Consider the following 23610-nt stretch of genomic DNA (forward strand, 5'->3'; position numbering starts at 1 on the left):
ACTTTACAAACTAGAACTTCTCGACTTTAGATACAACTCTTTGAAAAAGCTAACGGATAAGTCATTCATAAAATGTGAAAACTTAAAAACTTTATTTCTGTCCCACAACAACATCAACTATCTGCCAATGAACGTATTTCGGACAAACCACAACCTAATCGACTTGCGCCTTGACAACAACAGAATAACGTCATTACACGGCGACCAGTTTGTAGGGTGTAAAAAACTGAAGTTTTTGCAGCTAAATAACAACCGCTTGACGTCGCTGCCAAAGTTTGTTTTCCACGAGTTGCTGCAGCTGCGAAACGTCGTGCTCAACGGTAACAACTTGAAGTCCCTACCTTTGGATTTGTTTGACAATAATAAAAATTTGAGATCTGTAGCCTTCAGAGATAACCCGAGTCTGCCATCAAATTTAACAAATGAAGCTTTTCTTGATATTCCAATGAAGCCAAAAGAAATAGATCGTCTAAAAGTCCTACTTAGAAGTGTAAAGTTTTCTAAACAAAAGAGGAGAAATTCTAGTAGAAGAAGGTACAGGAAAAATTAAATAAAAAATGTAAAATGTTATAAAATTGAATACATTTACTTAAAGATAGAATCATAGGCCTAACATTGTAAACGTTTTTTTTTAGTAGTAAGTTTAGAAAATGTTTTTAGTTACTTGTAACAAAAGTACAAAAATATTTGACATCACCAGATTTACTAATGCTACTTGTAAATAAAAAACTTTTATCTAGAAAAGGTCTTTAGATTGACTTAAAGGTTTGAAATGTATACTCCAGGGCATACAGTCTATGGTATTTAGAATGTTTATTAGTTTGTATATCATTTCTTAGAAAATAACTTTAGTTACTAATATTTTATTTATTAGTGTATAACATCTATATATTTTGAGTTTCCGTGTTCATCTTATTTAAAATATGTATCATAAGATATCCTATACTGAATTTTTTTAGTGCTACATTTGCAATAAGACAACAATAACAAACTATCATGTAAATTAAAATATGCATATAATTTTCTTAAGTCTATCCAAGTTGTTGATTAACTTTTTAAATTAGTAAACTTCTACATTTTTAAACAGTTTTAAAATTTTTTAACAGTAACTCTCATTAGCACTTGACTTTTTTAGCAATATCAGCCAATTTTTAGAACAATGTATGCACAACTTGACTAAAGAGCAATTAAACTTAAGCTTTTAAAAGTTATGAACACAAAAACAAATTGTTTTTACAACTTTAACAACTTTTAAAACAAAAAAAATTATAATACTCACGGCAAGTATGGTGAAAAAATCGCTTTCAGTCAAAACTTGCAGTATAGAGGAGACAACGGAAATTGCTAGTGCCTTGTTCATTCCTTTCATGCTTCCACTGTTGTCCAGTAGTATAACATTTCTATGCGGGCATGAAACCGCTCTTGTATACCTGATAATTTCATAAATTGTTATGCTAGTGTAAATAAAAATTTTTAGTTTAGTATTAGATTGAAAGGATTTTTTTACTTAAACATCTTTTGAAGTCTTATCTTATTTTATGTTTGAAACAATATTTTCTTATTATGACTGTTTGAAGATTTCTAATGATAACTAACTTTAATATTCATAATTTAAACTTAGTGTAAGTTAATATTACTGTTTACTTTTAGATACTTTCTCTAATCACTTTTATTTAGTTTAAAATTGCTAAAATAATTATTATAGTCTATTGACAAAATTAATTTATTCTCGACAGTATTTAAATAACTTTTTTAAATTCATTATTTTTTAAAATTTTAGAAGAAAAACTTAAAACAAAGAAAATTTAGTTCTACTGATTTTGTTTTTAAAAAGTTTTAAAAAGTAGCTTGACAATATAATATAAATAATTCACGAACCTATGGTTATGAAATCATTTTTTTTTTTAGTTAAATTACTGTTGATAAATAAACAATAAAAAAATATGTAAAACATTTCAGCTAATTCTTTAGAATGTGTGAATTTATGTTACGTAATAACTTATCAACATCAGAAGTTAAAGATAACACTATTTAAAAGGCTATTATACTGTTATAAAAAATTGATGGCAATATTTTATGCTAGTAAACTTTTTTTGTCACCGTTGACGTTTTCTGAATCTAAAATAAGTAAATAATAAACGCATTAGCATCTTTAAATGTTCATTTGCTACATATGTAAATACTACTTAATTTATTTATTTTTATAGTGTTTTTAAATTTTAAGTTTTTACTTTTTTCTAAAATAAAAATAACTTATACAGTTTTTGTAATATAAATAGAAGGTCAAACAGACTAAGGATTTGGTTATAATTGAGTTTAACAATTTAGTTATTATTTTAGCTTATATAAAAGAGTTTAATGCTTCAGCAGAACTAGACTTTTTTAAACTTCGGTCAAAAAATTATCAAACTTTTGAAAATAAAACTACCCGACTTTCGTGTAAATTAAAAACTGATTAAAGTAAAAACTCTTATCAAAAAATTTAATCTTAAATTCAAAATTTTCTTTCTCTGGTTACTGTAAACAGTTTATCTTTTAGATACGATTTTAGATAGAATAAACTTAGAATACTATAATTTTGCTAAATTAAAGCTGACACAGTATAAATTTGGATATTTAAGCCTTTTATAACTTGTATTAATACAAGCAGCACTTTTTTTTTTTTTTCGCTTTGATAACAACTTTATTTGTAGTTTTAGAAGTATATTGATGGTAAATCTTAGTTTGTATTATTCATTAGAACATAAAGAAAAGGTTATAAGTTAAGAATTACAAATACCAATGTTATAACAACATTTTTTAATCGGATAAAACTGAATTTTAAAGTAAAGTTAACAAAACTATTAAAAATCAGATTACTAAAAGTAAGTTTTCTAGTAGTAGATAAAACTAATTTATAGCTTTTAGTCTAAGTAACACATAATAAATTATTATGATTGCAATACGATAAATCGAAACTAAACTTTACAACTTATATTAAAGTTTCTCTATGCTTTTAATACTATTATTTAGTAGAAACTTAAGTTTTTATTATTCACTGATTATTTATGACTGAAGTTAAAAACTTTTAGTTTGTGTTATTTTAAAAATATCTAAAAATTAAAGACATTTACTTTTTAAACTTGATAGAAAACAACTTATTATTGAATACTAGTGGTTAAAATTTTTGTTACAAAAACTATGTAAACTTTTTTTGTGATGATTTTAAAACAAAAGTTTATTTTCACAACAATCTTGCTTTAAAGTATATTTAAGTTTGAGTGACTGTGATAGTTCTGTGTCAGTAAAGTCTTTTTTTTTTAAATAGTTGATTAGTTTATTCTTAATTAAATATATAAAAAAGTATTATTTCTGTACAATTTTAGCAGTATACTTTTAAACTTCACTTTTTCGATGATACATTAGTTATCGAAAAATTTAGCGTACTGACCACATTTCAATTTAAATGATTGAACTTTTTATCCATTATATTTTAAATTGAAAAAAAATACATTAAAACTTTAAACTTTAGTAATATCTGAAACATCCCGGTGTAAGTACTTTTCAATAGTGAAATATGTTTTACAATAGGTAAAATTCTTCTTTAAAGTTAAAATTAATTTCTTGAAAAATATTTAAAGTTTTATTAAGTAAAAAATTAAAAGTTTTTTGTTTAAGTTAAAATTTAATCAATTAGTATAGAATTTTATTGAACACAAATTAATTATTTATTTTTACAACTGAAAATTCGCTTCTAATACTAAAACCCATGGAAAACTGGATGTAAAAAATATTTAAAAAAATTAATAACTTTCTTTTAATATTAAGTATATATGTTTAAGAGTGCATAAATGATAACGATGAAAAATCTAAACTTGTGTAATTCTATCGTCATTTTTTTAGACTATTACAAAAAAAAAAAAGTAAATGTCAAACCAAATTTCTTTTCTGCAGTCGTACATGTTAGGAGCAAAATCGTCATCAGCCCACTCCTTTGTCCACTGAAAACTCGGATAAATTCTCGTGTATCCCTCAGTAGACCCGAAGTACTGCCACTTCAACGATTTATCCCTCTCATAGTTCTTTTTAAATTCTTTTTCGAAGTTTTTTGACCAAGAAAGGTTTTTTAAATCTGTTACAGAAGTACAAAACTGTTAGAGTTTTCCGAAGTGTTTAGAGTACTAGTAACTGTGTTATTAACGTTAATGTTTTTGTTAATTTAAGTAATCATTTTAGAATATTTTAATTTTTTAGTAAATATTTTTCACTTTAAAGCCTACTATTTACCCTTAAGTGTTATCCGAACATTACTTGTGTGTGCTTTTTGATAGGAAAACACTTAAATATATACTTTAAAGTAAACTTTATATGCATGTGAAACTAGTTTTAATATATATATGACTATATTTTGAATTTCAAAAAATTAAATTCTCATAAAACTATTTACAACATAACGTTTAATGCCTTAGCTATTTAACTAACTTTGAGGCAGCACACTGTAAGGAACTTGTACATAAGAAGTGTTGAAATTTACTTCTTTTTTGAAGTTGTATGAGTAAGCAACCGATTCAGGACTCTTATTTGCATCATCTAAATCAGTTGTTATAAACATTTAGGTGCAACTTGTAACGTTAGCTATAAAATATTTGCATCTATAACAATCAATTATAAAGTTGCTAGTTGTGTAACAAAATTTCCTTTGTTATTTTTGATTTTGATTTACTTACCACATTTATTTGTAAAGGTGTTTATGTTTTCTTATGGTTGTTCTGTGTTATTAGTTGTTACGAGATTAGTTAGTATATGTTGTATTGCTTTGTTGAAAAAATACTTGATCACAATTATTACTAGAATTTTATACATAGTTGGCTTTAAATACTAACTTGTATTTAAATAGTAAAAAAAATCCCTTAACTCATGCCTTAAGAGTTATAGTTGAAAACAAAAAATGTACAATTGTTGATGTTCTATACTACGAATATTAGCTATGAATAAGAATTACTATATTTTGTTATTAGTTATTAAGAATTTAATTTAAACTAGAAAGTTTTAGTATAAAATCTAATTATACATTACATTAGTTTTACAACTTTGGCAAGTTTAAAAGTTGAGTGACAAAATTAGATAAATTATTTATAATAAAATGATGACAACATATTACACCTTTTTTTTAAATCCTTGTCTTTTTAAAAAACTTAATATTTGAAATATAGAACTGTAAATTTATTAGAAATATTAACTGATGTTTAAGAACTTTAAATTTTGAAAGTTTAGTTTAAAAAAAAATTGTAATGTCTTCCGGAGTCTTTAAAAACAGTGGTACTGAAACTTTTCAAAAGATATGCAGAGTGTATTTAGATGCACACTTAACAACTTAGTACTTATTTATTTTATAAACCTACTAGTTTAAAGATTTATATATACTTCCTATACACAACAGGTTGAACTAACGGTAAACTAACTTCTATGAACGCACACTACTGACAAATATTAAGTAAAAAAAAATAATTAATAAGAGAAAATTTAAAAAAAAACGATCTATATTAAAGAGTTATAAAGAAATTAGAACCAAAGCTTCAGCCCTTTACTTTTAAAGAAGAACTCAATAAAAAGTTTTTTAATGCAAAACCAAAATCACCAGACAAAAAACTCCCAGAAGATTCAAACTGCAATTTATCTTTAGCTTGTTATCTAATGACTCGAAAATGTTTTCTAAAACTTGCAAATGTGTTAATTTGTAAAGTTATTTTAAAATTTAAAAAATAAAGGTTATTGATTCAAAATAAAACTAAAAATATGAGTTGAAATAATTAAAATCAAGAAAACTTAATTGTTATAAAGAAAAAACCTTAATACTAAATTAAGTAGAATTTAAGAATATATTAATTAATTCTACTAGTGTTACAATTTTAAGTCTGAAATATATAACTTAAAAGTTTTAAAAATAATTCAAAACATAGTAGTTAATTACTATTTCAAGTAGTACAAAATATAAATAAATGTAAAAATAAATATACAAACAAATAGGTTTTAACTTAATCTTACGATAAAAATTTTTGGTTTTAGTGAAGTATATTTTTGAATTTTTTTTTTATTTCTTATATGTAAATAGTAACTGTTGTAAAAATGTTAATCTTAAAATCAAAGTAATAATTCTTACAGAATAAACAGAAACCTTTATCGATATACACAAGTAATATATGATTATAAGAAAAATTAATTACGAAATTGGTTTTATCTGATAAGTAAAAATATTTGTGTTTTAAAACATCGTTTATGGTGTTTGTTTGTTTTTACAAAGAAACTAAGCATAAACTCTTACTTTAAAAAAAAGTTGTGTCATTATGAGTAAAGTTCAGATAAATTTATCTTCATTCCACAAGACATAAATTACCGTCTTAATGTAAGTAATGAAGCATGTTTTGTTTTATTATGATAGAAAGTCAGATCATTATAATATTAAACAGCAAGTATTTAGTCGCTGGTTTCATTATTTTTATTTCTAAATAATCATTCTATATTCTTCCTTATCTTGAAAAAATTATAAGAACTGCTATTTAATGATATTATATTGAACATTTTGATTTTTCGCACATAAAAAAAAATATTGTAAAAAAATACATAAGGCGTTTAAGTAATGAGCATTGTACAGTCAAAGCACTTTATTACTTACTTAAAAACTTATACTGAATGTTTTTTAATTAATTTCTTTCTAATTTTAGTTTCCAATTTTAAATACTTCTGTAAAAACATACACAATTTGATTAAAGTGATTTTGATAGTGTACTTTAATTAAAAAAAGTTTTTTTTATATTTTTTGTTCTACAATTATTAACAACCCCACAACCATGATTTTGTTTGTATAAATAAAAATTAAAAACTTCGTTTTTAATTTTAAATTTTGTAACACAATATGTTAACATACTCTTCAAAAATATATTGACTTTAGTTCAACTACAAAATAAATCATTTTTATATAAAATTGTATATTTAAGTACAAATACTATAACTAAACTGCCATAAACTAGTTTGTTATTTTTTATAAATAGTACTTTAATTTTGTGCAAATCAAGTCTTGTGCTTATTTTATTGCTAAACATTTTGCATACAAGCAAACTGTGTAGTTGGATTTTTTTTATTAAACACATATAACTTTAAGGATTTTTATACTTTTTTATTTAAAGGAACAAACTAAAAATTACTCAACTAATTTTAACTTCTTAAAAGTAAAAATAGACCAGCATAAAATTAATTACAAAAAAATGTAAACTTTTTTGAAAATTTTTTAGTTTTATTTTTTTTATTGTACGTATATAATAAATCAGTTGGATTAATAAAATTTTGGCTGCTTAAAATAGAACTAGTAAAACTATTTGTTATGCGTACTTTCCTGAACAGTTTTTAACGTTTTATTAGTTGTATGTAAGTTATAAAACGTTTTTTTTTTCAACTTTTTTTACCAACACTAAAATCATGTGTAAAACGATTGTAAAAATATGTCTTTAACAGTTATAATTTTTTTTTACAAAAACTTTTTTTGTTTTGCCTAAAGTTGTAAAAGAATTTTTTAAAAAGATTTACTAAAAAACTCTGGTTTAAATCATATTTTTTTCTTTTATCGATTTGCCATACAAACCCTTAAAGTAAAATAGGTGTAAAAATATAATATTAGGTTTTTTATCGGCAATACCAACAATATATAACATTATTTTGTGAATGTTTATTATTTTAAACAGACGTCTGTAAATGGGAGATTAGGGAAAAGGTTTATTTAATTTATTTTCTTCATTAATTGATATTTTTAGAATTTTATTTAGACACAAATTTAAAAATATATTTATGTTCAAAATTTTTAAGGAAGTTAGATTTTAAATATGTAAAAATCGAAATAAACTAACTTATGTTATTCAAACTAGATTTTTATTATTATTTTATAATAAGTTAATTGTTTTTTAAAAGAAGTAAAACTTGTTTATATTCTGCTGTAGTTAAGAATAAAATAAGATACAATTTTCATATTTGTTAACTATACAAAAAAGTAAATAAAAAAACAATTAATTTTAATACTTTTTACTACTAGTACTTAATTAAAACAAATATGTTTTAGTTTAAAAAAAAGCAGTTTTTGTAACTGTTGATAAAAGTTCTTATTCGTTGTTAAACTTAAAAGTAGCTTTTTTCCATAGAAAATTTCTAACTGAAGACCATCAAATTGAAAGAAACGTTTAAATCGAAACGAAATTTTCAGTAAATTATTAATGAAGATTCTCCGTACTTCAAACTTACTCACAGGCAAAACTTTCTTATCTTTCAATAGTTGTTTTAGCTTTTCGTTTTTAAAATCAAGTTCGAACGGAAATAATATTTTTACCGTCTTAAAATTATCACTTAGTTAAGTATACATAACTAATGCAAAAAGCTTTTTTTCTTATTTTTTGGTATTGTATAGGTAAATTAAAAGTCTAAATAATTAATCATACATTTAAATAAGAAACAATAATAAAATAAAAAAACAAATGTCTGAGTTGAATGTATTAAACAATTAATCACTTTTCAAAACTTTCAAATACATGCTTCCGTAATTTTTAAACATTTTTTTTTGAGAAAGTTTATACTTATTTTTTGCATTGACGAGCTCCTTGAGCAAAACTTAGTTTGCCACATAGTTTAATTTTTTAAAAAAAGTATTTTTGTTCTCCTTTTAGGAAAGTAAAGTTTTTTTTTAGTTATGTTTTATCTTTTTTAAACACTTAGTTAATTTTCTGTAGGTAAGTAGCTACAACAGTCAAAAAAAATAATAAGAGATTAAATATATACCTTGTATGGTTAAACAAAAAAATATGTATAATTTTAATTACGTCTAATTAAAGTATATATACACCAATCATAACAAACTTTCAGTAGAGCCTTTTTGAGAAAAGTTTTTTGCAGTTTTGGCTAAATTCTGAAAAATATTATTTTGTTTGTTTTATCATCATAAAATATTTTCTTATGTGTTTAGAATTAGTTCTTGATTTTAGTAATAAAAAATTTAAAATTAAAAAGGTTAAACTAATTAACATTTCTTTTTGCTTGTTATAATTTTTTTCTAACTACAAGTTTAAGTTTGCATAATTTCATAACAAAAATTAAGCATTTTTAATAAAGTAAGAAGGATGAAGAAAAAGGTAGAATTGAAAACAAGCTAGGAAAAATCAAGTAGGAATTCGAAAACAAACATTTTATTTAAATTTATATATTCAAAATTTATACAATGACCACTAGTCCAAAAGTTTGTAAATTACAAAAGAACTAACATAATGTTTCTAAGGTAGCTCGACAAGTTTTATTACAAAAAATCTTTAGTTTTATAAAATCAGACGTTTTCAGTTTTTATTAATTATTTGAAATTAGTCGATAATGAAATTGTTTTGTATTATAACAAATAACTTTGAAAATAAAAATTTCAACTAAATCTGAAACTAACACATCATTTTCTTCACCAACTTTATACAACAATTTTTATTAAGATTTAACAAAATAAATAAATGCCAAGCTTGTTACTAGATGTATTGAATTTTATATTTCCTAAGGTTTTTAGATAATTTATCTGATATAAAACAATATTTCAAGCTTGTTGCTTTAATAAATTTGCTTTACATAAGGCTTTGTGCATCGAGCATTTATCTCATCATGTCAAACATGCAATAAATTAAAAAAAAAATTGTTGTGGTATCTGCAGCTTTTAAAATTTTTACTTCAAAAGAAATAAAAAGTGTTTAAGGTTTGAAGCTTAGCGAATCTAATAGTTTAGTTAATTTAATAAACAATATGATCATTGTAAACTTTAACTTTATCATTAATTTTTAAGGTTCGTGACAATTAAAGAATAAAAGGCATTTAAAAGAATCTTTTTGTATCAAAAAGTCTTATTAAAATTTTTGTATTACTTTATTATAGTTTATATAAGGAACTTAACTAGAAAAAGATAAAATATGAATGTTTAGATGTACACTATAGCTATTCAAATAAATAAAAACTGTGTTTTAAGGTTTTTCGCCATTACTTTTATTTTAAATTTTTGAATAGTTATAACGATGTTCCCAAAAGATCATTCTAATTTTATCAAAATGTCTCTGAAATCAATTAAACCAGTCAAAAGCAGCCAATTCAATCGAATTCGGTTGCAAAACTAAACTAATTTGTGACACATAAATAGAATAAAAGAACTTTAAACATCTAATGCTTTTTTACAAATTGATTTCGTTTCACGTTTCAGACGAAAAACATTTTCTAAAACGAAACTTTTATATATCATAAAAAATTCAATCTCTTGATGCTTAAGATATATGATGTAACTTCACAGTTTTTATTACAGGAAACCTTACTGAAATAATCTAGTCATTAATATAGTAAAAATCGAATAACTTTTTCATTTATTGGTAAAACCTTTTTTTATTGTATTTTACTATTACTTTATATATAAGCATTGTGTTTTAAATCATTTAAAGTAAAAATAAACAGTTAATAGAACTAAATTTTTGAATGTATTGATTTATATACATAATACTTAATTAAAACTATATTTATTACTTTAAAATGAATATGAAATAAGTATCTATAAAGTTTTGGATAACTTTTTTTTTAATTATGTAAGTGACTTAAACTATAATCTCTAAATTAAAAACAATCCAAATTTCTACATGAAAGTTTTTTGGTTTTTAAGTAAAAGAAAAACTTTTTTTTACTATACGACATTTGCCTAAAAACTAGTGTACTGCTAAAAAATGCTAAGAATTGTGTTAAATCATTACAACAAAACTTTAATATAAATTAAACTTTTTAAAAAGTACTGATAAAGTTTATTTTACCTCTCTATAGTTATTTACATAATTTTTTTTTTGTTTAATTTAAAAAGTAATTAATTGTTTTTTACAAAAGAATTTCATACAAGGTATTTTTATGTTTAAAAGTTAAAACTTTAAAAGTTTTATAATATATTTCTTAAAATGTATAGAGTTAAAGAATATTATGTACAAAAGATATAAGTTTAACATAATTACATACTAAGTCAAAAATCTTGGTTCTAAAAGATTTTTGTTTAACATAATGTGTGTAAATTTTGAAGCAAAATTTATCAATAATTATTTTTTTAGTTTTGTAAGCAGTAATAAAAGTATAGTAAAGATACAGCTACTTTTTATTTTACTATTTTTTTAAGTGTAACATTCTTATGTTTAAAAAAGTTTAGTTATTAACTAAACTTCCAAGTTTTGAATATATGATAAATCGAAAAGTTTTGCTAAATATGTTGTAAATAAACTGTTGAAAATAAAAATATTTAGATGTAACACTTCGTAATACGAATGCTTCGTAATACGAAAGCTGGTTTTTTACTTCTAAGTTTCTATATTTTGACATATTCATGCTATATATTTTCTGAACATTACATTTTTTATTGTTTAATTGATTAGGTAAGTTCTAATAAAACATAGTTTCACTTATTAAACATATTAATATTCCATGTAATTAACATATTTTGTCTATATATTTGTTACTTTATTTCAGTATTACTTTATCAAATTATATTCTGATACTACTTACGCTGACAACTTTTCGTCTTGATACAAGTAATTCAGATAGACTTGAAACAATACTGTTTAAGATGTATGAACCTTCTACTTTCACAATATCAATATCCTTTGACTTCTGTTTAAGTTTATTTTTTTATCGTTTAAGGAAGTTTTAGAAATTTGTTTAAAAATTTACCATTATTGAAACTTATCTGTAAAACAGTAAGTGTTGTATCACAAAACAATAAGTAAATACATTTGATTATCAAAATTAAGTTTTGGTCGTTATTAACTATTGTTGAGAATAACGAGGCTTAAATCCTAGTTTACAACTTTGTGTTAAAAAAAACAAGTACAGTATTTGAGAAAACAAATTGTTTTTAGACTTTCTTCTCTATAAATTTATGTTAAAAGAATTCTTAATTTTTCTGTTAGTATAAAATAACTAAACTGAAATCATTAGAAATTACTATCACTTGTTTTAATAAATCAGTAAAATTTTTGATAAAACAAACTTAAACTTAACTTGGTACAATTTCTAAATGAAATAATTTTTTTTTTAATAAAGCTAAAGTAGTTTTGAAGTAGATATTTCTATTATTTCTAAAAATGTTTAAAATAAATAATTTTGTCTTAAAACTGCAAACAACTACAATAAAAGTTTATTTTTTCTATTATTAATAATAATAAACGTATATAACTCTTTTTGTAGTTACAACCAGGTCCTTATACTAAACGTTTTGAGCACTTTTTTTATCGTTCAATAAACAATTAACAATAACAACCTTAGTATTTATTGAAATTTTTCACTACTTTAGTTTTGTATATTAAATTAGTTTTTAACATTATAGTCACTGTTTTTTTGTCTTTATAAATTATTTTGATAAAAATAGTTAAAAAATTTGTATACTAGTTCTTAAGTAGTTGTAGAATCTTAAGAATCGTTTCTATTAAATTGACAAATTAAAGTTCTACTTTTATTCTTTTTACAAGGAAATATTGACGTTTAAATTTTTGAAATATTAATAAATCAATTAGTGATAAAGTTACTGTGTAATAAAATATTTTAAAACGTTTTTAATTAAGAAAAGTCATGTTGCTGTCATTCTGTAAGAATATAATTTTAAGTTTATGACACCTAAAAGTTAAAATAATTATTTTATGTCGTCAATAAAAAACAAAAAACAAATATCATCATCAATTTTTTTTTAACTAACATATTTATCATTATGCATTAGATGACCAAATCTGAATATATCACCTTCTGATTCAAAGTCAAGACTTTGTATACCCTTAAACCTGTTAAAAACTCTTTTAACAAAAAAAATAGCGAACAAATTAAAAAGGATAGTTTGTATAAGTATTACCTTTTGTAACATTCAAGCAAAGTTGAAATGAATAAAGATAATTTAGTTTAACAAATAAAAAGTTTAACTTTTTTTTTGTTAACAAAGTTCAAATTAAAGTTTTATTAAAAGTAAAAATACTGTAGACTTGCCAATAAAAAATTGAAGTCTTAAAAACATTTTAGAATAGAAAAACATTAAACATGTAATAGTGTTTATAAACTGATGTAAACGATAACCTTAAAAATAAAATTCGTATAAATTTTAAAATTAAATTAAAAAATATATAGTCAAAACCTAATGTAACTGTTTATAGTAGTATTATTTATATACTTTTAACTTTTATGAACAAAACTAAAACCAGTTTGTCATTTAAGTGTTTAACTCTTGTTTATTTGATTATTTAATGGTTGCTTAAAATCAAGCAATAACTAATCAGTAACAGTAAGCTTACTTTTTAACGGAAAAAAAGTTATCTATAAGCACATTTTAAGTGTAAACCTATGTTAGTTCCTAATTTTTTTAAGAAGTGAATTTTATTTCGGTTATATTAGGAGTCTATTTTTCGTATAGTGCTATTTACTAAGCTAAAATACCTGTTTTTACCACCTTTTATATTCTTTTATAGATATTGTTTAAGAAAAAGCATTTTTTATGTTTAAACTTTATTTCAAAACTATCTAATTTTAGTTATATGTTTAATTTATGTTTGGATGATGACCAAACTTTTAAACTTCTTATCTTTAAAGCTTAAAATTTTTTTAATAAATTACGTCTTTTCGCTTTGAAAAAAACTTCGATAATATATCATAAGGTTTTTAAAGTTTATAATTCTCAAAAGTATTAAAACCGTTTATTTCTTAAAAATTCTTTTATTATCCAATTTAATGATTAGTTTAAGCATTATGCTGGGTCAGTTTATAATTTTTAAGCTAAGTGTGATTAAATATTAAGCAAATTTTATTCAATATTTTTCTTAAAGGAATTCACACTTTATAATCTTTTACACAATTAATTTTAAAACTTTTGTTTTGTTTGTAAAAGTAATAAACAAATCATATAATACTTCAAATATTATTGTTTAAATTTATAAATGACCTTAGGCTATTAAAAAAGAACTTGAAATTAACGTGAATTCCATTACTTAGTCTTAATTCAATATAAAACAAAAGTTATCGTGTTTTATTATGTTATAAACTTCATAGAAATAAACTTAAACTAATTTAAAGTTTGACTTACTTTAAATTTTAAGAAAAAACATTTAATACGTTTAAGTTATAAGATCCAATAAACGAAACTTTTAAAACAAATTCAAATGCATTTATTATACAGAAAACTTAAACAAAATAGAAATAGATTAAATTAATTCAATAGAATTCACGTACAATACGTTTCAAAAAATTTCAGTGTTAGTATGCACAAAGAAGCGACCGCGTTCATGATTAATTCATATCGTCCCTTGTTTTCATAAAAACATATAGCACTTTTCGGTGTAAATTTTACACGATTTCATGCTGTTTTGATAGTTAAATAAAGATAAAAAAATTTCTAAACATTTTATGAAACTCACTTGAAGCTGGTAGGCTCGCAAAGGACTTGTGGTAAGGTATTTTGAAAAATTCCTAAAATAAGCAAAATCGTTTTGCAACTTATAATTGCTATCATGTTTGAACTTTTTGATTTTTCGTTCAAAATTGATAATCTGTCGTTTTATCATTAATAGTCTGTTATAAGTTGTAATTAGTTGAGTTATAAATATTTAGTTCATGCAATTTCTCAAAGCTATTTTCTTGAAAGCTTAATTTTACAATTTTTTGTTTAATCATTGTATGTAGTTTTCGCAAAACTCGATAAAACTTTTCAAGTTATACATTTTCAAAGAAATAAACTTAGAAGTATTACAAAAATAAAACTTTTTAGAAAATTTGCTCAAAAAATAAAGGTTTAATAATTTTTACTTTTTAATAAAGTTACTAAACAAACACTAATCTTTGTTATTGTAAAAGTTATTGTTGTTTTTACTTTATTTAAAGAGAATTTTTTTTTTTTTTTTTTTTTTTTTAATTGGTTTTATAACTTTGATCTTTTTGATAAAAAATCTAATTTGTTTATATGCTGTAAAACTACTATTTATCAGCAAAAAAATAAGTCATACTGAACTACAGAAAAACTTAAGCAAGATCATAACTAACACTCAAGCTAATAAATTTAAATTTTATTCGCTTTTTTTTTCAACCTGCTGATTTGCGCAACTTCAGCGTTTTCCAAGAAATGACAACGTGCGAAATGATGAAGCGACTTCACCAATGCCTTCTTCCTACAAATCGATAGCGAAAATTTTCTACGTCTCTTTTGCTTTTGCGTTTTGTTAAACAAAAAAAAAACTCGAAGACAGGGTAATTAATTATTTTATATGTAAATCTTTTAAGAAGTTTCTCTTAAAATACAATAGCTGTTTGAACTTTATCAAACTTTTGAATCTTTTTTTTTTACTTTTTAACGTCTTTTTTTTTAATACCTACTTGACTTTGAACTTAATACACTATAAGTTTTGTTTATACACACATAAATAAAACTGTGATTAGTTTGAGAAACATAATACAAAAGTACAACACTGTTAAATTATAATATTTAGAAAAAAATAAAAATTTTTGAAACATTTTTATCTTTTCAATTTCGAATTAATTTGTACGAAAATAAGTATATAATTAATATAGATAAACTAAAAATCATATAGGATTAAAGTTGTACATAAAATTCTATACAAAACTCTAAACAATGAACTCTTGCAAGTGATAATTTTTTTAAGTAATTTTACTATTTAAAATATTTTGTTTTCTTATTATACATTATTTTCTTAAGACTAAACCATATATTGAGTGTAAATGATAGTAAAAACCATTAAACATACATTTAAAACTTTACTCAGAGTTCAAATGAATTTCCTTTTAACTAAAAATTAACCGGTTTTTTTAATAAAAACTTAGAGGCGGCTAAATTTTAATTTTTTGAAAAATCTACTGTTAATGAATAGTATTGTATTTCAAAGAAGAATATCAGATCAAGCAGTTACCAATTTAATCAATAAAACTTTTGCTGATTAAAATAAATAAAACAACAAAAATTGGCCGGTCATTTTTTATTTACTTAAGTTTCAGCTTAACACTGTATTTATTTTGGAGCTTTTTGTATTAAAAATAAAAAACTTTTAGAAATATTCTAAATAAGGACATACAACAATTCAAAATTTAATTTTTTCTTAAACTTTTACTTTTCTTCTTTAACTGTAAGTAATCAGGCAAATAATAAATCATATTTTTATATTTAAATACTGTATTAGAATTTGTATATCATAAAGTGTTACAGGTTGTATTTTTTCTAAATAATTTTCATCAAAAATTTTCAAAATATTTTTATTTACAACAACCTTATACCGTTTTTGGTAGTTATTACCAATAAAAACACTTTCTTAAGTATTAATTATTGATCTTACATGTTTCTTTACAATCCAATACCTTGAGTAACCTGAATTGAACGTTAAATAAATGACCTATAGATAGAGTATAATCTGTAAAAGATGTATACTGATTAACCTTTGTCAAAAATCGAACAGATATTTATTTTTATAACCATAAACTAAAGTTATGTTATGCGATAAAAAAACTAAATAATTGTAGTATATCCTTTTATTTACAATTAAAGATCACAGTTTAAAAAGTCTTCAAACTATTTCAATAGTTTTCAATGGTTACAAGTTCTGAAGAAATTTTATTATCTGAAATACTACATTCTTTTTAAGTTTTTCTTAACTCGCATCATTTTTTTTTCAATAATTGTTTTAAGTTAAAGAATAACATTTTAAATCACTAGAATTGATAAAAGGGATTTTTGACAAAAAAACTTAATTCATAGTGGCATTACTGTTTTAATTTAATTTGTTTAGCATCAATTATATTAGTTGAAATTTTAACTTTTATAGCTGTTTAAATAAAAGCATGTCCAATACGTTTTATTTTAGTGGCTAGTGCTTAAGATTTTAGTAAAAAGATAACTCTAACATATGATAAAAGTTTATTGAAATAATTAAATTCTGTCACAAAAAGTTTGACTCAGTATTAATATGTCTTATTTAGATTTTTAATACCTTTTATTTACTTTAAGGTATAAATGCAATAAAAATCTTTAAGTATTATTTACCTAGTCTATACTTAAAAAACAACAAAATAAATTAATATTTAAATACACAAAATCTTTTAAGTTTTTTTTATTCAAAATGCAAAAAATTTCAAAAAATAAATCGCATAAACCATCAAGTCCTGGACGAGACATTAAAATGTATCCGTGGTGTGCGACTCGATAACCGACAGGTTCTTTGTGCACCAGGTACTAGGACAAAACATTTTGAGCGTCTTTTTTTTTTGTCGTTCACTAAACTATAGTTTTTAAACTTTTTATTAATATTTATTAGCATAACTAACCTAAAATACTGACTTTAAATTATAAATTTGACAACTCTAATTTACTACTAAAATTAAAGAAATTTTATAGGTGATATTTTTTCAACGACTCTTACAGTTTATAAGTATAAATTTTATTATTGAAGATGCTTTTTCTGTATTATTATGAGACCCTTCATTTTTTTCATGCTATGTAAACTTATACGTAACTAGATCTAGTTATTGTAATTTATTTTTTGGATTTTTAAGGTAGTAACTAACTTTGTTCTGTATAAATATCCATATGGTACGCATATTAATCATAATGAAAAATGCTTGCTTTGCGTGAAATGTATATTTTACAAACTTGAGACAAATTTCGTCCTTATATCCGAACAGTAGCTAAAAGCTAAAATATTTCAACAGAAGTAGTGTCTTATCTAGTTTATTTTATATTTATTAATTTTTTTTATTATATGCCTTTTGTGTTTTTTTGTTTATTTCATGCGGTCTTTAGAAATAAAAATATCTGCTGAAATTTCTAGCAACCAAATATATTCGAAATGCACAAAAACGTGAACATATCGAAGAACTTCAAGAAAAAAATAACTTCATACTACTTGCGCAAGGATCCACTGCAAGTACAAAATACAAAATTTTTGGTATGTTTTTATTTCTAAATTGTTTATCAGACTAATGGAAGTTCAGGCGAAACTGATGAAATCCTCAGCAAATTTACCAAGGACTTTTAATTGGAAGTTGCTGCAAAAATATCTAGTCTTAAGTGCTAGTAGATTATAGCACCGCTTCTGTAAAAAATACAAAGCCTCAACAAGTTTTTTTGTTTTTCATGCAAATCATTATTAGTGGGAAATTATGTAATAAAATCGTTATTGTGTATAATTTATTACCCGTTTGTTGTTTTATATCAGGGTCGTGTCTAGACTTTTTTCAAAAGGGGTTCAAAATTACTTTTTGTTCTTAATTTGCCGCTTAAGTACGCATTTCTTAGGTATGCACTGCCAGTTAAGTACGCAATATTTAACCGAAAAACTCTGTGTTTAAAATGCTTTTTTTCTGCTTAGAAATAAAAAAAACATATAAGTAGTAATAGAAAAAAAAATTATTATACTGTAATAAAATTAGATAAATTAAAACTAAAAGAACCAGAAAAAAATTATGAACTTACAAACTTTGATTTAATTGTTAGTAAAGATGGAGTTTTTGCAATTTTTTCTTTTAAATTTTAAACTTTTTACATTTATATATCTATTTATAATAAAATACTTTTTTCAAGTAATTTAGTCTTTAAAAATTGAAGTTTCATTAAGAAAAGGTTTAGACTTATACAATTACATTTAAAAATCTTTAAATTATAATAAAATGTTTGCCTAATGGTGCAGGGATTCTAATGATGGTTTTGAAATCTCTTTGAGTCGAAAGTTTGAAAAAATCAAGAATCAACTTTGTGGACAACACGTATACAAAAATACAACAACTTTTAGAAAAATTATAATTTCGCTTAAAAAAAATTTTTAGACTTATACAAATAAATTAAAATATCTTTAAATTATATTTAAATGTTTGCCTGGTGGTGTAGGGATTCTAATGATGGTTTTGAAACTCTATGAGTTGAAAATTTCAAATAATTAAGAATCAACTTTCTGACCAACACATATACAAAATAAAACAACTTAAATAAAAATTGCAATTTCACATAAAAAATGTTTAGACTTATACAACTAAATTAAAACATCTTTAAATTATAAATAAATGTTTGCCTGATGGTGCTGGGATTCTAAAGATGATTTTGAAAACTCTCTGAATTGAACTTTTCAAGGTTTAAAAACTTCACACAACATTATCATATACAATAAACTAAGTAAAATAAAACTTTATTGTTATATTGGATTTTTGAGTAAAATTTTACTTACCAATTGAAAAACTATACTCATTTAAAAGTCATTTACACTAGGTAACAATTTATAATGTGAACTAAGAGCATCTTAGTAAAAATTTTACCAGAAAAAAAAAAGCAACTTTAAAACTTTTACCTATTATCAAGTCACAATTAAAATTTTATTTGAAATCTAATTCAGCTGGGCAAAAGCGAGCATTTTTTGTTTAGGAAACTTATAATCTTTCAGTGTTATAAGTTCAACATTCATTATACAAAGTTTATCAAATAACCAAAACAAAGTCAATAAACAACGTTTTTAGTGATATTCTAAGAATGCTTTATTTTATTTTTTGTTTTCTTGTTTTTAGGGGGTTCACAGAAAATAGGAAACCAGTCTAAACACGCCTCTGTTTTATATATGAAGTGTTTGTAAAAATTTTTTAAGTTAAACAACCACAAATAGTAATTATTCTTTAAGAAATGTTTATTGCTTTAAAACTTTTAGTTTGGATAACTTTTTATTAGTGTTTACTTAATAACTAATTAGAAAAATTGACAGTTTTGTGCAAGTAATCCGAGTAATCCTGAGAAAGACGATCAGAGGCTTGGTCATCATCAACAGCGAGTTTAAAGCCTTTAAAATTAATATTATCGTAGTGAAAGTACCTAAAAAGAGAATGAATTGCTTCTATCCCAACTTGAAGTCGCCAGGAGGCAATATAATCTATTTCCTTGCCACGGTCAAATTTCTGCAGGTAAATATTTTTTTTTAATCTAATTCAAGGAAATTTCTTATATAATTTGGTTGCAATTTTTATAAGTGATTTTTAATATATGTTATCAAGTCTAATAAAAAGCATTAAATAACAAACGACCAATATTTTATGTGAAAAAACAAAAATATATGATTAAAAAAACAATAGTATAGATTACAAAAAAAAATTATTCTTTTGATAATAAAACGCATTATAAATTTTTAAATAAGCTAGTAACTTTATGAGAATATAATTTTTACTAGAACATAAAGCACTTTTTAAACTTTTACTGTATAGCTCTACTTTTTAATATTAAACTTGAGAATATTTTTATTTAAACTATTTATATTTTTTCTATTAACACACTTGTCCTGTGTACAAAACTTCAGAATGGAAAAGAAGTCTTTCAACGACGGGACATTCGACCAATTACGTGCTAGCAATCAGACTACCGACAGATACGCATCAATCACATTAAGTGACGTTATGCTCTGCTATACGCTTTTTACGATTGAATAAATCACTGGATTAAGAATTGATCGTATGAGAATTAACTCGGATAGAAAATTATTTAGGGGGAACTGAGCGGGTGGGAAGTCACTCGCATGGAGATCGTGTGGGCGGTAATCGTGCGCGGGTTGGAATTGTTAATATACCGTATAAAACAATTTTAGACCTAAAGAAACTTTTACTTGTATAACAAAACAAGCAATTCTTAAAGCAAACATGAAAATACATGATAAATGAGTTTCAACTTCTATAAAGAAAGTAAAAACTAAATATAATGAAAATATTTTACTGATTTTCTTATTGTTAATTTACGCTATTAGTTTTTTTTTTTCATAATGTTATTCAAACAGTTATAAAATCTTTGTTTGAATGATATACAAAAAATGATTAAAAACTGAAATAAGCAAGCAGGACAGTTCCAAAGTATATAAAGAATTGAATGAACTGTTCTATTTTAATAACCCTATGTTTTTACTTCAAATGCTTATTAAAAGTTCTGAATAAAGAAGCTGAATTATTTTTTTATCCTCGAAGTCAATAGTTAGCTGTTAATTAAAACTACAAGCTCTCATTTTCTAAAGACTAGTACTGTAGTTAATAATTTATTTTAGTTTTTCCGTTTTATGTTAGAACTAACTTGAACAATTTGACTACAGAAATTATAAAAAGTTGATAAAATCTTACATAAGTTTGAATTTTTACAGAATATAAAATGTATTTTTATTATAATTTCGTTTTTCTAACAAAAAAAAATAATAAAAAAACTATAATTTACAGATTTAGTGAAAAAAGTAGCTGAATTATTTTTTTATCCTCAAAGTCAAGAGTTGAAATATTTAGAACATTTTAAAGTATTTATACCTTTTAAATCTACTTTCCCGATTGGGATGTGATACTGCGATCTTTATCTGATGAACGAAGCGTTTTAATGTGCCTTTTATATAAACTCAATGTATAAAATTGAGTCCTAAACTGAAATCTTGTGACTAACAACAGGGTTGCCATAAAACCTGGAATTTTGAATAAAAATTACTAAAAACATTTAAATAAACATTAAATACAACGTGTCCATCCTTTTTTTTTTTGTTACTGTTTAGAATTTTATTTATTTTAAAATACATTTAAAGTAGCATTACAGTATATTTTTAATACTTTTATACTTTTTAATACAGTTTTACTTACGTGTTTTACATTTTTAAAATGCATTTATTTTTCTCAGCTTGTTTGTCAAAAACTCTATGTTTTTTTCAAATTAGTTTAATTAGTAAACCTTTTAACTGAAAAAAGCTATTTTTAAGTAACGTAAGTTTCAAAAATTGTACTTTAGCTTACTTGCTACCAGAGTAGTTTTCATATGTACAAAACTGATTTCATAAACAAAACACTAGATGGTTTTTTGATTTTATAATTCCTTACATTGTAACCTTTCTCAAAAAAAAAAAAGCATTCCAAGCTCAATCTACATACACGTACGCAAGCGTAATGATAACCTAATAAGTAGTTGGCTAATTGTAAAAGAGCATTTTGCAGAACAGTTTTTTTGCCTAAAAAAGCGTACTTAACTTCAATTTACTGATATTTTCATACGAACTTTTTATAGAAGATTACGATCTTATATGGCTAATTAAGTTCTTTACTACTAAACTAGCTAATAACGTTTAAAATCAATTTTTTTACCAAACACCCAATTTAAAAACGAACTTCAATAAAAAAAACTATTTAATGTACTTTATCAGACATAAATAATTTCTAACTTTTAATGTGTGTTGTATATTTTTGTAAGTAAAACTAAAAAACTTACTAAATTTAGTAACTTTAAAGTATTTTATATAAAATAAACATTTAAAATAAAACTTTATTTATTTTACAACAACAAAAGAAATTTCGTTTTATCATATCAACTGTTTTTAGTGATTTTTCTCAAAAGTACTTTTTGTTTTTTTCAGTTTCTACCTAAGCTTACTAATTATCCTATAGAATAATATTGATGAAAAATATTGAAAAGTAGTTTCAGCAAATAAGTTGTTTAGAGTATTTAATGATCCTTAATTGAATTTATAAAAGAGATAAATGATAAAAATAAAATTAATATTTAATTTTTATTTTCTATTTTTATTCGTCAAACTACAATCTTTTCTAAGTAAACATTGTAAGTGTAGTTAGTGGTTTTATAACTTCAAGTTGCCATACTTTACTAATCATATATATTGTATACTTTTTTTGGTTTTTTTTTCATACTAAGATACTCTTTTTTTCAGCAATCGTTTCAACCAAGTATTTAAGAAATGAACACTGAAGTAATTACTGAGGTCACTAGGAAATTCAACCCAAACTTATTGGTGAGAAATATATTTATTATACTAAATATTCAAACTTTTATACTTAAGAAAATGTTATTAGTTTTACTACAGATAACATAACTATTTTATTGTACTTGAAAAAGTAGACTTGGAACTAACAGATTCTTGTTTTTTAAAGGGTCATGTAGAATTTGCAGTTGGACTACTTCCTAGGGGATACCGTTGTCTTTGCAGATTGAGAACGGATTCAAAAACAGGGTTCAAAAGTTATTTTGTAATTCCTCCTGGTGAACGGTGTTATAGGTTAGAAATATCAGTTTATTTAAAAAAAAATGTTTATGCATACTAACCAAATCAAATTATGATATACAGTGCATTGACCTGAATTAAATAAACTAGTTTTGTTGTAGGTTTGATAAAACTTACAGGAAACTGTTTTCTTTTGTTTTTTAAAGCTTTTTAAGGGCTTTAGTACAATGTATTTCAATCCATATAATATCAAAATCAGAAAAAGCAAATAAAGATACTTTTTAATAGCCTTGCTTACTATTGAGTTAGAAAACAGTTAAAACAAAACTGTAAACTATCGTTTTTTTTTTAGATTTTTACGCTAGCAAAACAAAATAATTTTAAAAATACAGTTTAAATTCTGTAAAAATTCAAACTTATGTAAGATTTTTATCAAGATTTTATAATTTCTGTAGTCAAATTGTTAAAGTTAATTTGAACATAAAACGAAAGAACTAAAATAAGTTATTAGTTAGATTACTAGCCGTTAGAAAATGAGAGCTTGTAGTTTTTAATTAACAGCTAAACAAATTAATAAAAGCTA

General features: G+C 23.2%; 1 protein-coding gene across 2 annotated transcripts in view; it reads right to left on the reverse strand.

The window, feature by feature from the left end:
• The window catches only part of LOC145835834 (voltage-dependent calcium channel subunit alpha-2/delta-3-like), a 47948-nt gene extending 33399 nt beyond the window's left edge, over positions 1–14549 (reverse strand). For both annotated transcript variants that reach the window (XM_082943568.1, XM_082943567.1), the window contains exons 1-7: positions 14448–14549; positions 12749–12830; positions 11563–11667; positions 8875–8923; positions 4462–4569; positions 3916–4111; positions 1280–1430 (exon numbers count right to left, since the gene is read on the reverse strand). In XM_082943568.1, coding sequence (XP_082799694.1) covers positions 1280–1430; positions 3916–4111; positions 4462–4569; positions 8875–8923; positions 11563–11667; positions 12749–12830; positions 14448–14542 — 786 coding nt within the window. In that variant the 5' untranslated portion in view covers positions 14543–14549. The remainder of the gene's footprint in view (positions 1–1279; positions 1431–3915; positions 4112–4461; positions 4570–8874; positions 8924–11562; positions 11668–12748; positions 12831–14447) is intronic.
• Positions 14550–23610: the final 9061 nt, after the last annotated feature.

This window comes from Thalia democratica, chromosome 5 (genome assembly GCF_965202585.1).
Source record: "Thalia democratica chromosome 5, ktThaDemo2.hap1.1, whole genome shotgun sequence".
In the NCBI taxonomy this organism is placed as follows: Eukaryota; Metazoa; Chordata; class Thaliacea; order Salpida; family Salpidae; genus Thalia; species Thalia democratica.